General features: G+C 41.8%; 1 protein-coding gene across 8 annotated transcripts in view; it reads left to right on the top strand.

Annotated features, from left to right (window-relative positions):
- SGCD (sarcoglycan delta) overlaps nt 1-17,114 on the top strand; it is a 309,746-nt gene that overhangs the window by 175,336 nt on the left and 117,296 nt on the right. For 7 of the 8 annotated variants that reach the window (XM_030458786.1, XM_030458785.1, XM_030458784.1 and 4 more), the window contains one exon: nt 15,797-15,982. In XM_030458786.1, the coding sequence (XP_030314646.1) occupies nt 15,797-15,982 (186 nt within the window). Of the gene's footprint in view, nt 1-6,182; nt 6,232-15,796; nt 15,983-17,114 lie in introns of those variants that run through there. The other variant, XM_008501542.2, reaches the window with a different exon arrangement.

Genomic DNA, 17,114 nt, shown 5'->3' on the forward strand with positions numbered 1-17,114 from the left:
ATTAAAACTGATGGCAATGTCCAGGATGTTCATGGACTGACAGTCTGCCTTGTTAGTGTTCTGGAAGAGTCCTGCTAATTGCTTTGTAAAAATACAGATACACTGCCTCCAAAAATTATTCTATGTACCCAAATTTGGGTGCATCGGGTGGTGTTAAACTTTGCAGTATAACAGGATATCTAAATATCTAAGTGTAAGAACAAGCAGAGCTGCTTTCTTAGCAGAATAAAAATAGTCAGCAGTGCAAAGAGAAAGACCGTGATAGGCACATGCTGCTAACAGCTCTGCTTGACCAGCAGCCATGATCTGCATTACATGCAAGCAGCCTGGAATATCCATGCTCCAAAAATCCTCACCATGGTTGACCTGGCAGAGAAACTGAAACTTTTCTCCCAGAAGATGATTATTGCAGGCTGAGGTGAAGATTTGTCTGCTTCAAGGCAAGTATCTGAAGCTTAGAGAGCAGCTCTGTGCTGTGAACGTGATTCCTGAATGATGGAATGGTGAAGCTGCTCAGATAAGAGTAATAAATTTGGGTATTGTTAAGACTCTAATAGAAGAACAGGTATTGGCCTGGCCAACTGAGTATTTGTTCTTATTAATCTTCACAGTTATTTTTTCTTTCTTGCATTTCTTATACCAGAGGGGGAGAAGCCAGGGAAGTGGCACCTTTTATATGGTTGTGTCCATCCTACTTCTTTGTCATGCTGCAAATGTAGAGGCTCTATTGTTTGTAAAGGAAGACCTTTCTGATTATTGATAAATCATTTCTGGATGAGGAGTATGACACATGCTGGCTGGAAGGACAGGGCTCTCAAAGAGTAATATTGCCTTGAAATTACAGCCCACCATAGTTTGAGAATGATTCAGAATAATTACATTAATCTTGCTGGAGAAATGACAAGGAACACTTTCCATTTTACCTACTAACAAGTTCTACTGGCCTTAAATTATTCCTGAGAAGAGCCTGCAAATGGCTCAAATAATAAGAATAATCACAAAGCAGTGGCTGGGGCTGGAGGGGGAAGGCTGGATGAGGTCCTGCCTGTGGCTGGTTTTCTGACAGGTAAACACTGCTGCTGCTTTTGCAGAAAAAAGAGCATGGCACAGAGCTTCCTGATTAGGCACACTACACTCTGCCTATGTGATCAGGGAGTCTTGGGCCCTAAGGAGAAAATGGCCATTAGGAGTATGTTGCTCTCAATGCTGGTAGCATCAAACTGTGCAATATTAAGCATGAGCCTGCGGTTGTTCTGGCACACTGGATATTTGAGTTTCTATCCCCTGGTCCACCCTTACCCTTTTTTTTTTTTTTTTTACATCTCTCCTGGACCTCTGCAGTAGATGATGTCTGCCTTTGGTGATGACTTTTTGCAACTTTGATCCTTGTCTCATAGCAGCTGCAGAGGTGCTGTTTCTTAACTCCCGGCCCTGACAAGCAGCTGTCTGGGTCTGCTCTTTCATAAAAGTTCAGTTCTTTATGCCCTTAAACTGAACTCACATTGTGTTTTCAGCCTTGTGCAAGCAACACTGACTGCTGTCCTGACCTCCCATTCACTGCCTCCCCTGCAAAATTTTTATAACAGGACTTCTTGTTGTGTTTCATGCTGTTTGTTGATTGCATATAAATAGAAGTGTCAAAAATTAGTAATCAAATCTGAATAAATTACTGTTGTGAGAAGTAAGGTCTCCAGGATTACCTCTGTCATTACAGGAGTTTCTCATCTGTGTGAAATTCAGAGCACCTTTGAATGTCTGCCTGCAAGAAGGGTTACAGTGGCATTATCTCTGCCTCTCTGTAGTTTCAAAGAATTAGAAGATCTTGTATCTCACAACTAGCCCTATATTTACAGCTTCTTACTAAAATGTAGCTGTATTTATCTCCTCTGAAGAAACCAGAGCAGTGGGTGAGGATGTAGGTTTTGCAGGTCTGGCTGCTTCCAGCACACATCTACGTGCACAGTTGGTAGCTCTATGTGCACACACTGCTTTTATATTTTTCTCCCATTTCCTTTTCACTTGTCCAACAAACCCATCTCAGCTCTGCGTGTGATTACCTGATGACCTCTGTGCCTTCATTCATTCACAGCTGCAGCACTTAAATAGGATTTTGCTCCTTCCCATCAAATCAAATTCCCTGCACACAGAGAGGAAGAGGTTTTCTTCCTCCTTCCTCCTCTCCAACAAATACTGTCATTAGCTAAACAAATGTTGGGAACCTCACCTCTTCTCCTTCCTTTCTCATTACATTGCCCTCCATCCTCTTTGGATGCTCAAATCTGGAAGAAACCATCAAGATGGCCTTCCCACAGCTTGCTATTCCTGACCCAAAAATAGCTGACTTTCTTATTTATCAGAGTACCTTAATTCCACAGTTAAGGAGGTGGAACTCTAATGAGGCTTGGGTTCTGCCTTTATACATGCATATGCAAGAGATGTTACAAGAGTCCAAGGCTGAGGGTGGTTTAAAATAATAGTAGTTAGGCAGCTGATTTCTAATAATCCAGAGTTTAAAAATATTTGAACATTTATATTTATCCTGTTGTGATATTTCAAGAGATTTAATGAATTAAAAGACATCTGGGGGAAAAGCTCAAACAAGGGACTCCTTAATTATCTCATTCAGATACTAAACATTTCTTTGTGACTTCTTCCTCCACTCCAGGTGCACACACACCTGCATTTACATGCTGATTATTTCCACATTTATTTTTGCCCTGATTTTCTTAGAAAGGTTTGGGGAATATTTGAGCAAGTTCCTGGAAATCTGCATGGCGTGAAAGAAAATTCCCTGGAATTTTTATTTTTATACAAATAGATATTATCAGTTAAAAACAATTAGGTCTGAATATTGTTAAGTCATCAGTAGCTACTAAATAATTTTCAGCTGCTTCTAGAAAATGCTGGATGCCAAAATGCAGGACAGGTATGAATTGTAGAGAAGGAACTTTCCCTCCTACCTTTTTGTAGGTCTCACGTATTTTCTGGTGTAGAAATTCATGGATGTAGTTGGAATGGATCTCCTGCACAAAATGGAAGTCCCTCCATGTTTTGATCTCAAGCTACAAAATTATTTGAGCTTAGGGGTAATATTAATTTATGTTTATCTTCCCAAAGAGCTTTAGTAGGCTTTTTTAAATCCTTATAACCCTGCTGGTACTGAGAAATAATAGCAGTTAACACAGATAGTTCTGTTAACATCAACTTAAGTTTTAGGCTTGCAAGGCTCATGTATCTTTGGTAGCACTGGCACTAACACAGATGATAGCTTAATAACAGAGAAATAGAAAAGTCTCTGAGCCACAGTTCTGCTGCTTGAAGCATCTTTAAACCCTGTACCTAAATAAGAAAGAGATAAAACAAACCTAGTCAAAGTGGCTTAGCTTGAAGGAGCATTTTATGTGTTACTTGATAATAAAATAGTTAGACATTAATGCAATATAAAATGAGACACCCTTAAGTTATCAGTTAGACTTATGTGATTCCCAACAGATTTAATGTAAATATTTATAGACTTGGCCTACTAATTATGCCAATGAAAAAAAATATGCTGTATTAATGCTGTTGCCTTCCCATGTCTCTACCTGCCAGCATGCTGCTAGCTGCATAAATATTCTGAAGATAGAAATAATGACACAAAACCAGAAGATATCATTTACAGTTTTAATAACAGATTAAGTTATCTCCAGCAGTAGTTCCCAGCCTGTGGTCCACAGGCGTATGGGATGTTAACTATTCCCAAGGGAACTGTAAAAATGACCAAAAAAAGAGAATTTTGTGTAGGGTACCTAGAAATTTCATTCTGTTAAATTATTAAAGGGGTGTGCTCCTACACTGGCAAGTGTTTAGGGGTCCACACACTAAGTAAGATTTGAAAACCACTGATTTGCCATATTTCTGTAAAGAACAGAATAATTTCAAAATACTGTTCTGCCATGTGGTAAATGATTTCACTATTGGTCCTGCTGCAGCAAGGCTGCCAGAAGTCCTGAACCACAAAGCAATGAAGGATGTGCTTAACTCAAAACACACACAGATCCCCTGAAGTCAGTGCCTGTCACCATATGTAACTGGTTTGCTGCACTAAGACCATGGAGCAGGCAAGGCCTACTATAATTTCACAAACAGCTCTGCAGATGCCTGGAAATCTTGTACAACTGGAAATCTAATAATAAGAATCTGCAGTTCATATTTTTTCTGTTTCAGTTTATTTACACTAAAAGACTCCAAAGGTTTCAGGTGTCTTTGGTTCTCAATTTAGGAGACCCTCATCTAACTGCTCTCCTGATTTGAAGTCCAAAAGTCTGTGGTTTCTGACTGACTCCTCTTCTGACTCCTCACGAGCCGTGCAAACAAATATGAAATTCTATTACCAGACTTTGCATGCGTGTGGGTAGTGTACATTGCTTTTTCTTGCCTTATAGTCTGGAAAACTGAGACAGAATGACCAGGTGTTTCATACTGTCTTAATGCAGCAATAATAGTATCATATTCTGCATGCATGCCCAATGAAGTCCATGGAGCTGGGTGCTGGTTCAGATTGCCAAAATCTGGCCTCTGCATGTTGCCAGGGTGTGTGGGCAATTATTGCTGACCAGTGTGCAGGTGTTAAGTGAAGGGCACTTTGGTAACAGAGCAGGGTGCAGGAAAAAGCCACACACTGTGTCACCACAGAAGGTCTCAAACCAGGCTGGATGGATGCAGTGCCACAGCCTTTCCTGACCAGCGTGGGGGTTTTTAAAGACCGTGTTGATGATGTGTGTGTGGCATATCTCACCTTCCTGAAGATATAGCAGTCTTCTCTACAGACGTAATCCACATTTCATGGAAGGCAACAGGCTTCCCGCAGGCTTCAAGGAGTTCTGGATCAGGCCATACATAAAGCTCTCAGTTATTTCCAATATCCAGCTGCATTTGTCTCTTGTAAACACTTCATCTGGCTGCTGCAACTCTGTAAATCACAGAACGGAATAACCTGATGGAAGTGGAGTACAAGGTTTTGAAAAGAATTAAGAGAGAAAAATACAACTCTCTCTCTTTAAACTGTCTCTTTTTCTACATTGTTACCTTGACAACTCTGCTGCTGTGTTTCATCTTTGGTGGGACTTAGCTGTGTTGGAATAAGGAGGACATCCATGTGTATTTCTACATCTACTCCAGCTCTGCTTCACAGGCACATGCCAAGCCCGGGGCATCTTGAGCTGCAGAACCCACGTCTGCTGCCTTGACCCATGGTGCTATCTGGAAATGATTACAGACTTTAAGAACTGGGACCCATTCTGATGAAAGGTATAACATTACATTTTCTATTTCTTTTCCTTAGGTCAACACCAGAGCAATGCTAATGCTCTTTAAAAGGAAATGCTAGGTGCTTAAATGTATTTTTAAGAGTTAGGACATCTGGAAAGAGAGGGATGAAGTGCTCAAAAACAGTTGTATTATTTTTAGTATAAGCAGATACAGGAGTATGTGTCAAGATTAGGATACAGTTCTGATGCACTGAACTGAGTCTGGAGATGCTAAAAATATGCTTTCTTTTTTCACAGTTTTTAGGAGACAGAGGGAAAGGTAAGAGGAGAGCAGTGATGAACTTAAATTTTAATTCCTGTGTTTTGTGGACTGATATTTTAATTCCTGTATTTTGTTGCTTCTTGGGGTCTGGCAAAGCTGTCTGTTCACACAGCTGTGTGCCTGTGACCACTGATACCAGCAAAACATTACAAGGCAGGGTGAGGTGTTAGGTGTAGGAATGGGTTCCCCTACAGCCCCTTCTTTCCTCTTCCCAAAGAAAACTCCCACCAATGTAATCCTTTTATTCTTTTTAACAGAAACTTCTAGCCTTATAGCTGCAAAGGCATATAGGCTCCATGGCTGAGAGCAAAGGGGGGTGTCTGTGTTTAAATGTGAGCATGGAGAAGAGGGTTTTTAATGCAAAACACATGTGTTTTCAGTCGCTATCTGGAGCCAGCCTGGTAGCTGTAACTTGGCCTGACAAAGCCTTATTGAAGTACAGACAGTGTGGTTTCAAAGCAGTTAGAAAAAGAACGGGAATGCTGTTCAGGAAATTCTTCAGGCATGGGCAGGGACTTGGCTGCAATTCTGCTGTTGGAAAATCTGACAGGGGCAGCTCATGAACACAGGCCAGGCCTCGTGCTGCTCCAAAAGCCACGCTGCATCTTCCCCCCAGTGTCCAGCACCCCTCTGGGTTTTCATCTGCCCTCGGAGGGAGAGGTAAGAGCTGTGCTGCTCCATCCTGCTGCAGCCAGGGACATTTGCTGTCCTTTTGTGTTACTACAAAGCAGCTTCTTGCTTTGGACTTGCTTTTAGAGGGAGAAAAGTTGAGAATGGGAATTTGTCGAATATTTGTGAAGGGATGGGAGTAGTTTGAAGCTGGGTGGTGGTTTCTGGCTAGCTCTGTTTCAGTAGTAATTCCTGTGCAGTAAGCTCCTGTGCACTGCCTCTGTGTGAATGCTGCAACCAAGTAATTCCCAACTTTTTTGTTTTGGAGAGTTAGTATGTATATGACCTGAAGCCACTGAGAGGTTTGGCTCTGTGTCACTTAGAGATTTTGATGAAAAATATGATATGGTCTCAGTAAATACATTTATATGTACATTGTACTATAGTTATTCTGTGGATTGAAAGCGTGTTTGTTTGGGGGTTATTTGGCAATTCCTGGTCCAGCTAGCTTGTGAAGGCAGGCAGTAATTCAGTAATAGTCATTGCCTTGTGATTTCTCTGGAGTTTTTTTCAGCATTTATGAAGCACTAGAAAACTGCACGGGCAGAATCCACATAGAGGGGATTAGAAGGAAAAAAACATTAATTTAGGGGCTGCAAGTTCTCTTCTGGTTTGTGTTTCTTTCTCCAAATAACTTAAGCGTTTGTGATGAAAAGCTCCCACTCTCTTTAGGAGCCTGCCAGATTTAAACAATGTTCTCTCCTCCTTTCAATTGAAGCACTAAAACTTCTCTTGCCTGTGCAGAGAAATCAGCACCTTATATGGCAGGCTCGTGCTTGGAAGTTGGGATATAGCACGTTCCTTAGGGCAGATGGAGGTGTCAGGAGGAGTCAGAAACTTCCTTGCCTCTGCCAGCACCTCTTCCTCAGATCTTCACAGTGATGTTATTTGATGTGTTGACAGTGCTGTTTAGCCATGTTTTATGGTGGTTTTTTGGTTTGGGGCTGGGCTTTTGTTTTCTTTCTTTCAACAAGGGATGAATAGAGATATTAAATTATACAGTGGGACAGCACTAAGCACTTCTGATTCATAAGACTGGACTGGTTGTTTGCTTTGCTTGCATCTTGCGGGATTGCATGAACAGGGCTCAAACAGTCATTCCTCTTGGCCATCCAAAAAATTCAGTAACAAAGTGAGGTTTGCTATCAAAGTGCATCAGAACCAGTATGTGACAGGGCCAGAACTTTCTCCCAGTAATGCTGGTGACGTATGTACATAGACAACTCCAAAGGATAATTCCAAGCTCAGGCAGACAGAAAAGCCCATCTTGAAAGAACAGGATTCAGCGATTCAGATCTTTAATGGGGATTTTATCTGGTCCAATGCAAACAGATTCTGTGTGGTGGAAAACTGTTTGGGAGCACCTTTTCCTTGCCACTGTATCTCGGTGTTCCTGTGAAAGTGATGATCAGCTGAAATGCCTTGTTTGGGTCCAGCTAAGGACCTTGATTGTTTGGGGTGTCAGGACGACATCCTTTGAGAAGCATGTAGCTTCCTGGAGGCCAATGGATGTGAAGGGAGTGAACAGAAGGACCAACACAAGCTGTGGAAGAGGGAAGTTTTGATGAAAATGAAGTGGCTTGATAAACTCAAAGTTTGCTTTGCAGAAAATACACTTGCAGTGAAAATGCTGTGTTAAATGAAGGTCTCATACTATCTGTACTGCTTGGTCCTTCACAGACTGCCATCTTACCCTGCAGACTTGAAGCTCTATTGCTTCAAGCATTAACAGCTCAGCAGCTGTTAATTTAGGCACCCAGCCTATTATCTTCTTCACTGCTAGTTATATGCTTTTTTTTTTTTTTAAGTTCTCATTCCTGCCTCTGATCATGCAGCATTCCACCTCCCAAATCTGATTATCAGCACTGAAGAGCCAGAGAGACAAAGACATGAGAGGGAATATGTCTGTCTTGGCACCCAGGAGCCAGGGCTGTGCTGTCACACCCAGCTTCAGGGGTGCTCCTGATCCACATCTGGATGAGACAAATAGTGCAGGATTTTCAGCAGGTGTGGGATCAGTCTGGATCATGGGATGTCCCAAGAACCCACACTGGTGTGTGGGTGTGAGTCTGGGCAAGGCAGGGGAGGCTCTTTGCAAAGTCCTGGGCTGGATTTGTTGCAGGGAGGTGGTGGTTTCTTCCTTGACTTTCACAGCTGCTCCTGAGCCTCTGGTTAGCAGAGTGACCTTTCTGCAGCTCCACCCTGGTCAAGTATTCAAGCTTTGCTTTGTATCCCAAACCACTGAAGAGTGTGTGCATTTTTTGACAGAATGTTATACATCTCAAGTTAAGTTGGAGCCTCTCCATCTGGAGAAGCATATAGAGAAGTCAATAGCATATAGAGAGCCAATAGCACACTCTAATACGTGTATTCCTTCTCCTGGTCCTTCCCAGGACCAAACTAGAAAGCAGATGTGTCTGTGCAAATGAACAAATGTAGAAGCACAGTAAACACATCATGTGGAGGGAAAATGCAACAGAACAAAGTTTAACTTGTGAAAGCAGGATCATAGCAGAGCCTGTACTCTGGAACCTGGCACATGCTGAAGCTCACAGTTCTCACTTTGTGCCTTGCAGGTTGGATTCCATCTGTATAAATCCATATTACAATCCTGCTTTGCACATCCCTACAAGCCATATCTCTTTTCTTAGTACTGTGAGGTGAGAGTGTGTTGGGACAGAAGTCTTCACAGCATCACCTCCTGGAGCTGGCTTTCTGCTTCGTGCTCAGCTGATTACATCCCTCTTGCTGTTCCCACAGCCCCCTGCTCTCACACCTGCTGCTGGCTATTTTAGTGTAGTTCTCATATTTGCTCATCCTGCTTTGAGACACTCCAGCGGGAAAGTGCCTTTAAAAACTTGGCACAGATATATATAGGCTTTTGATTGCTTCACATCTTCTGAGTGGTGCAAAGGAAGCAGAGTGTGTATGCAGCAAAGCTGGTAGAAAGTTTGCATGCAGGTGAATGTATAGCTACAAATCGTGGGGCATTTTGCAGAAGAATGTTCTTTGTTGATTAGCTCGATGCATACAAGAACTCACAGCATAACCCTTTTCTTCCTTGTTAACTTCCCTTTCTGTTTTCTCCTCAATATTCTGAAAAAGAAAAATATCAAGACAAGGTAACTACCAAGACTAAAGTCTGAATTAGAAGAAACACTCATAAATAAGAAAACAGGCATGTTTCTATTCTCAGAGAACAGGAGCAACTGTACTGTTGCATTGCTCACAGACTCCTGCAGGATCATAGTAAAATACAACTTTTGGGTTAGGAGATGATAGTCAGAGATGAAGCTGCCTGTTACTTTGTTTTGTTTGGACAAACTCTAATATATTTATTATATTAATATGTTTAGAATTTTACTGTAAGTGCTCCTTGAATGCAGTGCAGTGATGCATCAGAGCAGAAGTCTCGTGTTCAGCTTTTCACTCAGTCTGCTCAAAGACACTGGTTTATAAACTGAGGCTTTTGCAGTGCCTTTATCCTCAAATATGTTTGTTGTGAAAATGATGACAGGCCTAGCAACTGGGGAAATCACATGAGTTCTCAAAATATTAGAGGTAGAGCGTAGTCTGTAGCATTTGAGTGATCTGGATTAGAGATGCTTTATGAGGAGATGAAACCCCAAGGTGTCCCTAGATCCCTGTGATGGGTAAGTCCAACTTCCTCGACTTACGAAGAGGTAAGGATGGGAAAAGATTTATTTCCTGACAGACCAGGCACCGATGGACTGAGCAGGCCAGGGAAAGCTTGTTGATGTGCTTATGTTTGCCAGAATCAGGCAAGATATTTGAACAACCCTACATGTGATATATCTCACTGATAGAAACCAGTCAGAAAAGAATAAAACATTCCTTAGGATGTTTCCTTCCACTTTTTGTGGTTTTGGCCATGTAGCACATTCCTTTCTGTGATACTCAATAAGTAGGCATTAGGTGAGAAGGGTCTTCCCAGTTTGTGGAAGAGCTATTCCCCATGTACAGGGATGGAAGTAGGACACTTTCTCTGATGCTCAGACCTTGCTGGCCAAGCTGCAAGCAAAAAGTCATTTTCCAGAGCCTGACTCCCTCTTATGGAGATGTGGTCTGTGGTCTGACTTCTGTGCAAGGCCATAGAGGAATTTGGGTCATGACACTGGTGGATTAATGGGACTGGGGTTCTAAAGCTTGAGAGAGAGTTTTATGGAGAGTGGAGAGGCAAAAAGTCTTGTTGATAGATGACTCACAACACTTTTTTTCATGCCAAGTTTTGTTCTCAGTCATGCTCCAGAAATGTCTGTTCTTCTGAACCTGGTGGATAGTGCACTCTTAAAAGACAGATAAATTAAAGAGGATGAATCTGTAGAGCATCTATGATTCTATGATTTACATCTAGTGAATACAAATGCATTGACTTCCAGTGATATGGCAACAACACGTCTGAAGGTTTTTAGGGTTTCTTTTCTCATTTCATCCCAAATGAAAAGATTTCTTCTTCAAAGAAAGAGAAAGAGGAGGATGGTGGTACAGGCACAAAGTGAAAAGGCAGCTGTGGGAGATATAGGTTCAAGGCCCAAGGGAATTTGAACCCCTCTCTCATCTCTCAAAACGTTCCCATCACCATGCTGCAGGTTAGCCTGGCATCCAATGCTCTTCATTTTTCTGACACAGTTGTTATACCTCAGTTATATGCAAACAGGCAGAGAGGAGAGATGCTGTGTTGGCTGTGCAGGGCTTGGGGGCTTTTGCTCTGTGCTGTAGTGAGAAGTTTGATTTTGGCAGCAAATGTCAAGTGGGCTCATAAGAGAGAAGCTGCCTTTCCAGATTGCATCCCCCTTCAGCTTAAAATCCTTCTATTACCAAACATACATCATTTAAGTGTTGATCAAAGAAACCCCTGTGGGTCAGAAACATTATTGATTCCTCTTGTTATGCCTCACCCTGCTCATAGCCCTCATTGAGCCTCCAAAGCCAGCACAGCCAGGGGATGTTGCAGCCCCAGTATTTGCAAGGGAGAGCTGTTTATCCATCCTCATGCATATAAAACACTTATACTACCTCATGAATCCATTAATCCGGGCAGCATGCCCTGAGTGAGAAGCTTTCTGCCAGGGCAGGACATGGTGGAAGGTAGAGAGGCATGCAATAAACATTTGCCATAACTGGGTGGGGTCTGATGGGTTTCTTGGAAGTCACTGCCAGTTCTGATTTGTGATGCCCTTCAGTTGAGCCTGGCTTCAGCTTTGCTGAAGGAAAGAGCTGAAGTTTCTTTGCAAGAAGTAATCAGCTGAGAAGCCTGTGTGGATCAGAGGATGTAGTGACATGACTCTTCCAGTCAGTGGTCTTAAAAAAAAACAAATAAATCTTTCTTGTCATGGACCTTATCTCTAAGGTATGCTAAGGCAAAAGGATGAACAGCTTTTCTGAATGGACTGGATTCTATACCAGGCCCTGTTTGCAATATTCAAAGGACATTATAAGGACTCAGAGTACAGCTCTTGAACAAAAACTACCTTTTCTTTTTGTGGTTTTTTTTTTTTTCAGCAAGGATTCCTTGAAGAATTACCCAGATTCCAGTCTATACTTTTTTGGTCACGGTAATATAGTCTGTGGCTAAATTGCAAAGTTTTTGCACACTGCATTTTTTCTATTTTACATGGAATGGTCCATGTGCTGATGGTGGTCCAGTGCTGTGCACCTGTGTCTTTAAGCCCTCTCATGTCAGACAGACACTTTCAGGTTTGACTTTGGAGTGCTTCTATTTCAGTTTCTACATTTGTTTCAGTATTCAGTATTATCTTTTCAACACTTATGAAACTAGGTGGTTGTTCTTATTTTCTTGAAGAAAAAATAATCTTATTAAACAACTAGCAGAGGGAGCACTTCCACCTTGCAAATGGAACTACTGGATGTCCTTTTACAGCAAACTTTTTTTTTTTTTTTCCTGACACCATCGTTCTTTTTAATGTTTGAGGCAGGAGAAGTTGCCAAAATGTAAATTCTGACTAGCATACTTTTCCCTCCCACAGAGAGCAGATTATTGATAGCAGTAGTGTAGTTTTCTTGCAGGCTGACTTACTCCACTTGTTTGTTTAACACACATCAGCACTCTGTCCATCATTCTGTCTTTCTCTTCCTACAAACATGAGTATTTTCTTTTGATATTTCCAATTCAGGGGGAAGGAAATGCTAGCTAGGAATCATATATATCTTTAAATGTAGCTACGTGAGAGCTTGTATAGGAAGAACATGCTACATGTAACTCCTATGTTATTTTCTTTTTATTAGTTAATGCTGTATTACTAAGTTGTGCACATCAGGCATGTTGTAGTACATTAGTTGATCTATCTCTGTTAGGGCAGATGTGAGCTACATGTTTTATCAGAGCCAGAGAAATTCTCAACATCAGCCTGCTGTGTGATGTAAGTTTGTCTCTGTGACTGTGTTCTCCTCCTGTAAATTATTTTGATGTCTGCAAAGTCTTGCCCCAGCTGGATATGCTATTTTCTCCATCCAAGATAGTGCAAGTAAAGAAATAAGAAACAAAAAAGAGAAAATGCAGGAAAGTGTTAAAAGAATAAAGTTTTGTAATAAAGAGCTGTTTTTAGCTGGGCATTTCATATTTTTTCTTAGTGGGCCAACTTATTCCATGATTTGAGAGGCTTAGCAATGCAATTTATTCATATTCTCCAAGGGACAGGCTGCATCTAATATGTGCTCTCTGGGTTCTGCTGTTAAAATATTAGGCAATAAAGTTTTGGCTGTACAGTAGTTGTGGTTATACCTTACCCCCTGTAATAGAAACTCTGTAATTTATTGCTTAAGTTTTCCCTTTGCACAGGTCGGACTGGTTGTAACTATGTAAAAAGCCCTGTTTTTCTCCAAGTGTGTGTATTTCTTGGTGACCCCAAGATTCTCTGACAAGCTCTGTGCTGCAAAGCCCTCCACAGTTGCTGACTGGGCATCTGTGAGCAAAACCACTGATGTAGACTGAGTTGGATCTGTTGTAACCAACTTTGCTCTCTGTTGTTAAAAGCTACAGTCTGCCTGAAGTTTGGGTGGGTTTGCAGTATAGAAAGTGAACTTTCTTCAGTGATTTACCTTGGCTAAACTGGCTGACCCAACCCATGTTAAGAACAGGCTTATTTAGCATGAGCCTTGGCTCTTCCCAACATGTTCTGACCATTTGCACTAAGTGACATTGCAGATTTTCACTGCATTAGCTGGGGCTGAGGTTGTAAATGAGGCATGTTTTGGAGGGGGATGTGAGATCCTGTTTTCAGACCAGCTGAGACAGCTGGAAATAACCAGCAAGCTGAGGCTTGGCTTTTTAGTTTGGAGAGCATGGGCAGCATCCCTTTGATTTGAAAGGAGGGAGCACAGCTTGGGAGCTGCTTGAAGATGGTCAGAGCTGGTACCCAGGGTCTTCTCTTGGGCATCTCATTTGCAGCACTCCACTGATTCTCAAATCTGACCTTTTTCTTCTTGGGTGGACTGTAGTGCTTAAACATATAGGGGAAAAAATTCCTAAAAATGCAATGGTTCAGAAGCCTGCAAGAAAAATTAGAGGAGTATTTCATTTGTTACTATTTTTTTTCAGTGTTCTAGATTTCAGCCACTGTCATGAATTTTGAGGGGCAGAGGGTTAACACAGCTGCTACCATTGGAGAAGGCAGAAATGAGCACCTCCACCTTGCAGAGAATCATCACTGGTGGGATGAGGGCAATGATGTGAGCACAAGGGCCTCCTCAGCCTAAATACTTCCTTCCTGAATATGATCCTAAGTCAGCTTTGCTGTATAAGTCCAAATTGGAAGAGGTGTCAGTACCTTTGATCTGAAAATAATCTATTTAGCATCTGAGACTGTTTCAGTCTGGGTGAGTGGTGAAGGCTCATGGAAGAAAGGAGAGGTGGCTGATCACCTATATTGCAGGGTGTAAGCACCAGACAGCATTGGAAAACACAGGTCTTAGCAACTTCTGGAGCAGTGAAAAGTGAAAAAAAAAACCCCAAAAAACCCCCAAAGGTTCTTCATTTAGTCCTTGCCTCAGCTGTGTGGGCTTCAGCATTGCAGCAACAAAGCTCAGGTGTTAACTGCATCCCTGGTGCAATGCTACTGAACTAAAAGTTGCACCATGAAGAAACTTCCCTTTCATCAGCCTCCAATGGGCTCTGCACCAACAACTGCACGTTGTATTTTATTAGATGCTGGAGTATGAAGCCATTAGAAAAAAACTAAGGAAAAACCAGGAAACTAACGGTAAACAAACATAATCTGCTATCAATAAGCATCTAATTTCTACCATTGTCTCATTCTGCCCTTATGGCTCATACTTCCGTAGATGGGAGCTTGCATTGTTTCCTGCTCTTTTGTCAATTTTGTAATTCACCACATACAAACATTGATGCCAGATACTAAGGCAGAAGCCTGTGGTGTTGAGTTAGTAGTCCAAGAATGCATTTGGTGGTTTCTTAAGCTGTCTAGAGTCTAAAATGCAAAGCACTCAGGAAACTGTGTTATTAGAGATGATGTGATATCAGTCTGTGCATCAAGAATGTCTGAAAATGTTAGAAATTGATCCCTGGGACAAGCCCATGGAAGTGGCTTTCTGTGCCTCAGATGTGAAGGGCAGGAATGTAACACTTTGATTCATACAACACAAAATACCTCCATGATCACAGCCCCATGTTGCTCCAGACCCCCACCCCAGCTGGTTGCAGTGCCATTCAAAAGCACCCATCTCTTTCTCATCTCAGTGGGGGCAGTCAGATCCCCCAATGCACCAGCTGGGTGCTGGTGTGTAGGCAGAGGGGACTGTAAAGCAAGTTCTTCCTGAGGATGCTGATGCATGGCTTTCCTTAGTGCCAGCTTTTTCCCTCTCTCCCTCCCTGTTTTCTTGGTTTTGGCTCTTGTTCTACCATGTTATGCCCCCCAGGGGACTGGAGTCCTTGGTAAACCAGCATAGATACTTGGGGATGATTTGCTAGGGATGTGGCAGCTGGAGAACCCTGTGCTTTGGTTTTATTTGGATAAGAAAGATTGGAGAGTGCAAGGAAGGAAAGACAAACATTTCCCCTTTGCCTTTTTTCTTTGGCTGGAAGGAATGATTTTATTCGAGATGATTTTTTACTTTTTTTTAAATTAAAGCTGCTGAGAAGTAATATTGCATCTTCAAAACAAACTGCTGAACTCAACTGCTTTTACCAAACGCATGCAAAATTTTCCCCTCAGGATCTGTAGAGGCCCTGGAGTGCCTGGCTTGCAAAACCCAGGGCAATGAGCAGAGTCACTTGAGAGTAATCTCCATAGGATACTGTTAGACAGTGTCCTTAGGTGTATTTATAAATCTTTACATACATTTTACACGTAAATTTCTCTTTTGGTATGTTACTGCATAGAGTAAGCAGGAGGAAAAATAATGTATAAGCAAGATATTGAGAGAGACACTACCCAGCTGGTAAGCTCTGAAAAAAGAAAAAACAAAACCCTCCCAGAGGCACAGACAAAAGGAGTTTTTATCATTGGCATTTTCTTGCTGCTTAATACATATGGTTATTTCTTTGTGATAATTTCAGATGCCTCAGGAACAGTACGCACACCGCGGCACCATGCAGACCTCAGAAGGACCCCAGATATACAAAGTGGGGATTTATGGCTGGAGGAAGAGATGCCTCTATTTCTTTGTGCTGCTCCTAATGATTTTAATCCTGGTGAACCTTGCTATGACCATCTGGATTCTGAAGGTTATGAACTTCACAATTGTAAGTAGGGGTTACCGTGAAAGGGTTGGGGGAGATGAGGGAGGGTGGTGGTCTTTCCTCTGAGCATGAATTCAGATACAGCTTCAATAACAGGGTATTTTAGTTGCCATGGATAGCTATTATTACAGGGAGGAACAAATTTAACCAATGATCCTCTTTTTCTGCTGGAGTTGTGGGCAGGATTGCCAAACTGAGCTCATCATTTCAAATCATGTTCCTCCTACTAGTTATATATATATTTATATGTTTATATGTAAAGAATTTATACCATCCCTCCTCCAGTTTTCAGTTCTGAAGTGTTTTAAAAGTAATAGATTCTTTTGGACTAGGGCATGGGAGTGTGTTTGAGCTTTTCTTTTGGACTTTCTGCTTTTCTTCATGAATGGGAAGTTGAGAAACTTGATTTACATTTTTCTTAGGAAAAATTTGTGGTGTTCCATAATGATGTGGTTCCAGAAGAGTCATGAAGAAAAATAACATTTCTAGAGTGGCTTTCTGTGTGTGGTACTTAAATGGAGCATATCTTTATCATGCCTTGTTTGGTGCAGATCAGTCCTGCCAGCAGCACTCGCTGCAAAGACCCCAACCAGGCTTAGCTTTCCAAAAGCCCCTTGAAAAATGTTGGGTAGCTGTACTGGGAGGCAGATGGTGCCTTCTGGGCATGGGGGTTTCTGTGCATCACTTGAACTCTGTTCAAATTCCTTTTGAGATCTTAAGGAATATCTTGACCTTGAGTTGCTTTTTTATAGGGTGAGCTTCATTTCTCCTGTTCAACACACTGAAAGTCAGGATGTAATTAACCAGGCACACCCCACTTCCAGGGCTAGTGAGTCTTTATATAATGGCAATTTCTAGATCTTCAGTAGATTATTTAGCCAAGCAGAGTGAGAATGAAACTACTGCTCCCCACTTCTTCAAAGCAATTTTTGCCGTCTTGGTCTGATGGAGTTAAGATCATTTGAGTCTTCAGGAGAAACTAAGTTTGAGGCTCTAATCCTGGATTTACTTTATGAGAGAGCTGTAAGGCTAAATTCTCCTAGACCACTTTCAAGGACTTTCCCAGCCAGGCTCTGATGTGAGCAGCATCTTTGAAGTCTCTCAGCATTTCTTTCTCTGCTTTGGTCTTGTCAAA

This window comes from Calypte anna, chromosome 13, assembly GCF_003957555.1.
Source record: "Calypte anna isolate BGI_N300 chromosome 13, bCalAnn1_v1.p, whole genome shotgun sequence".
Taxonomy (NCBI): domain Eukaryota; kingdom Metazoa; phylum Chordata; class Aves; order Apodiformes; family Trochilidae; genus Calypte; species Calypte anna.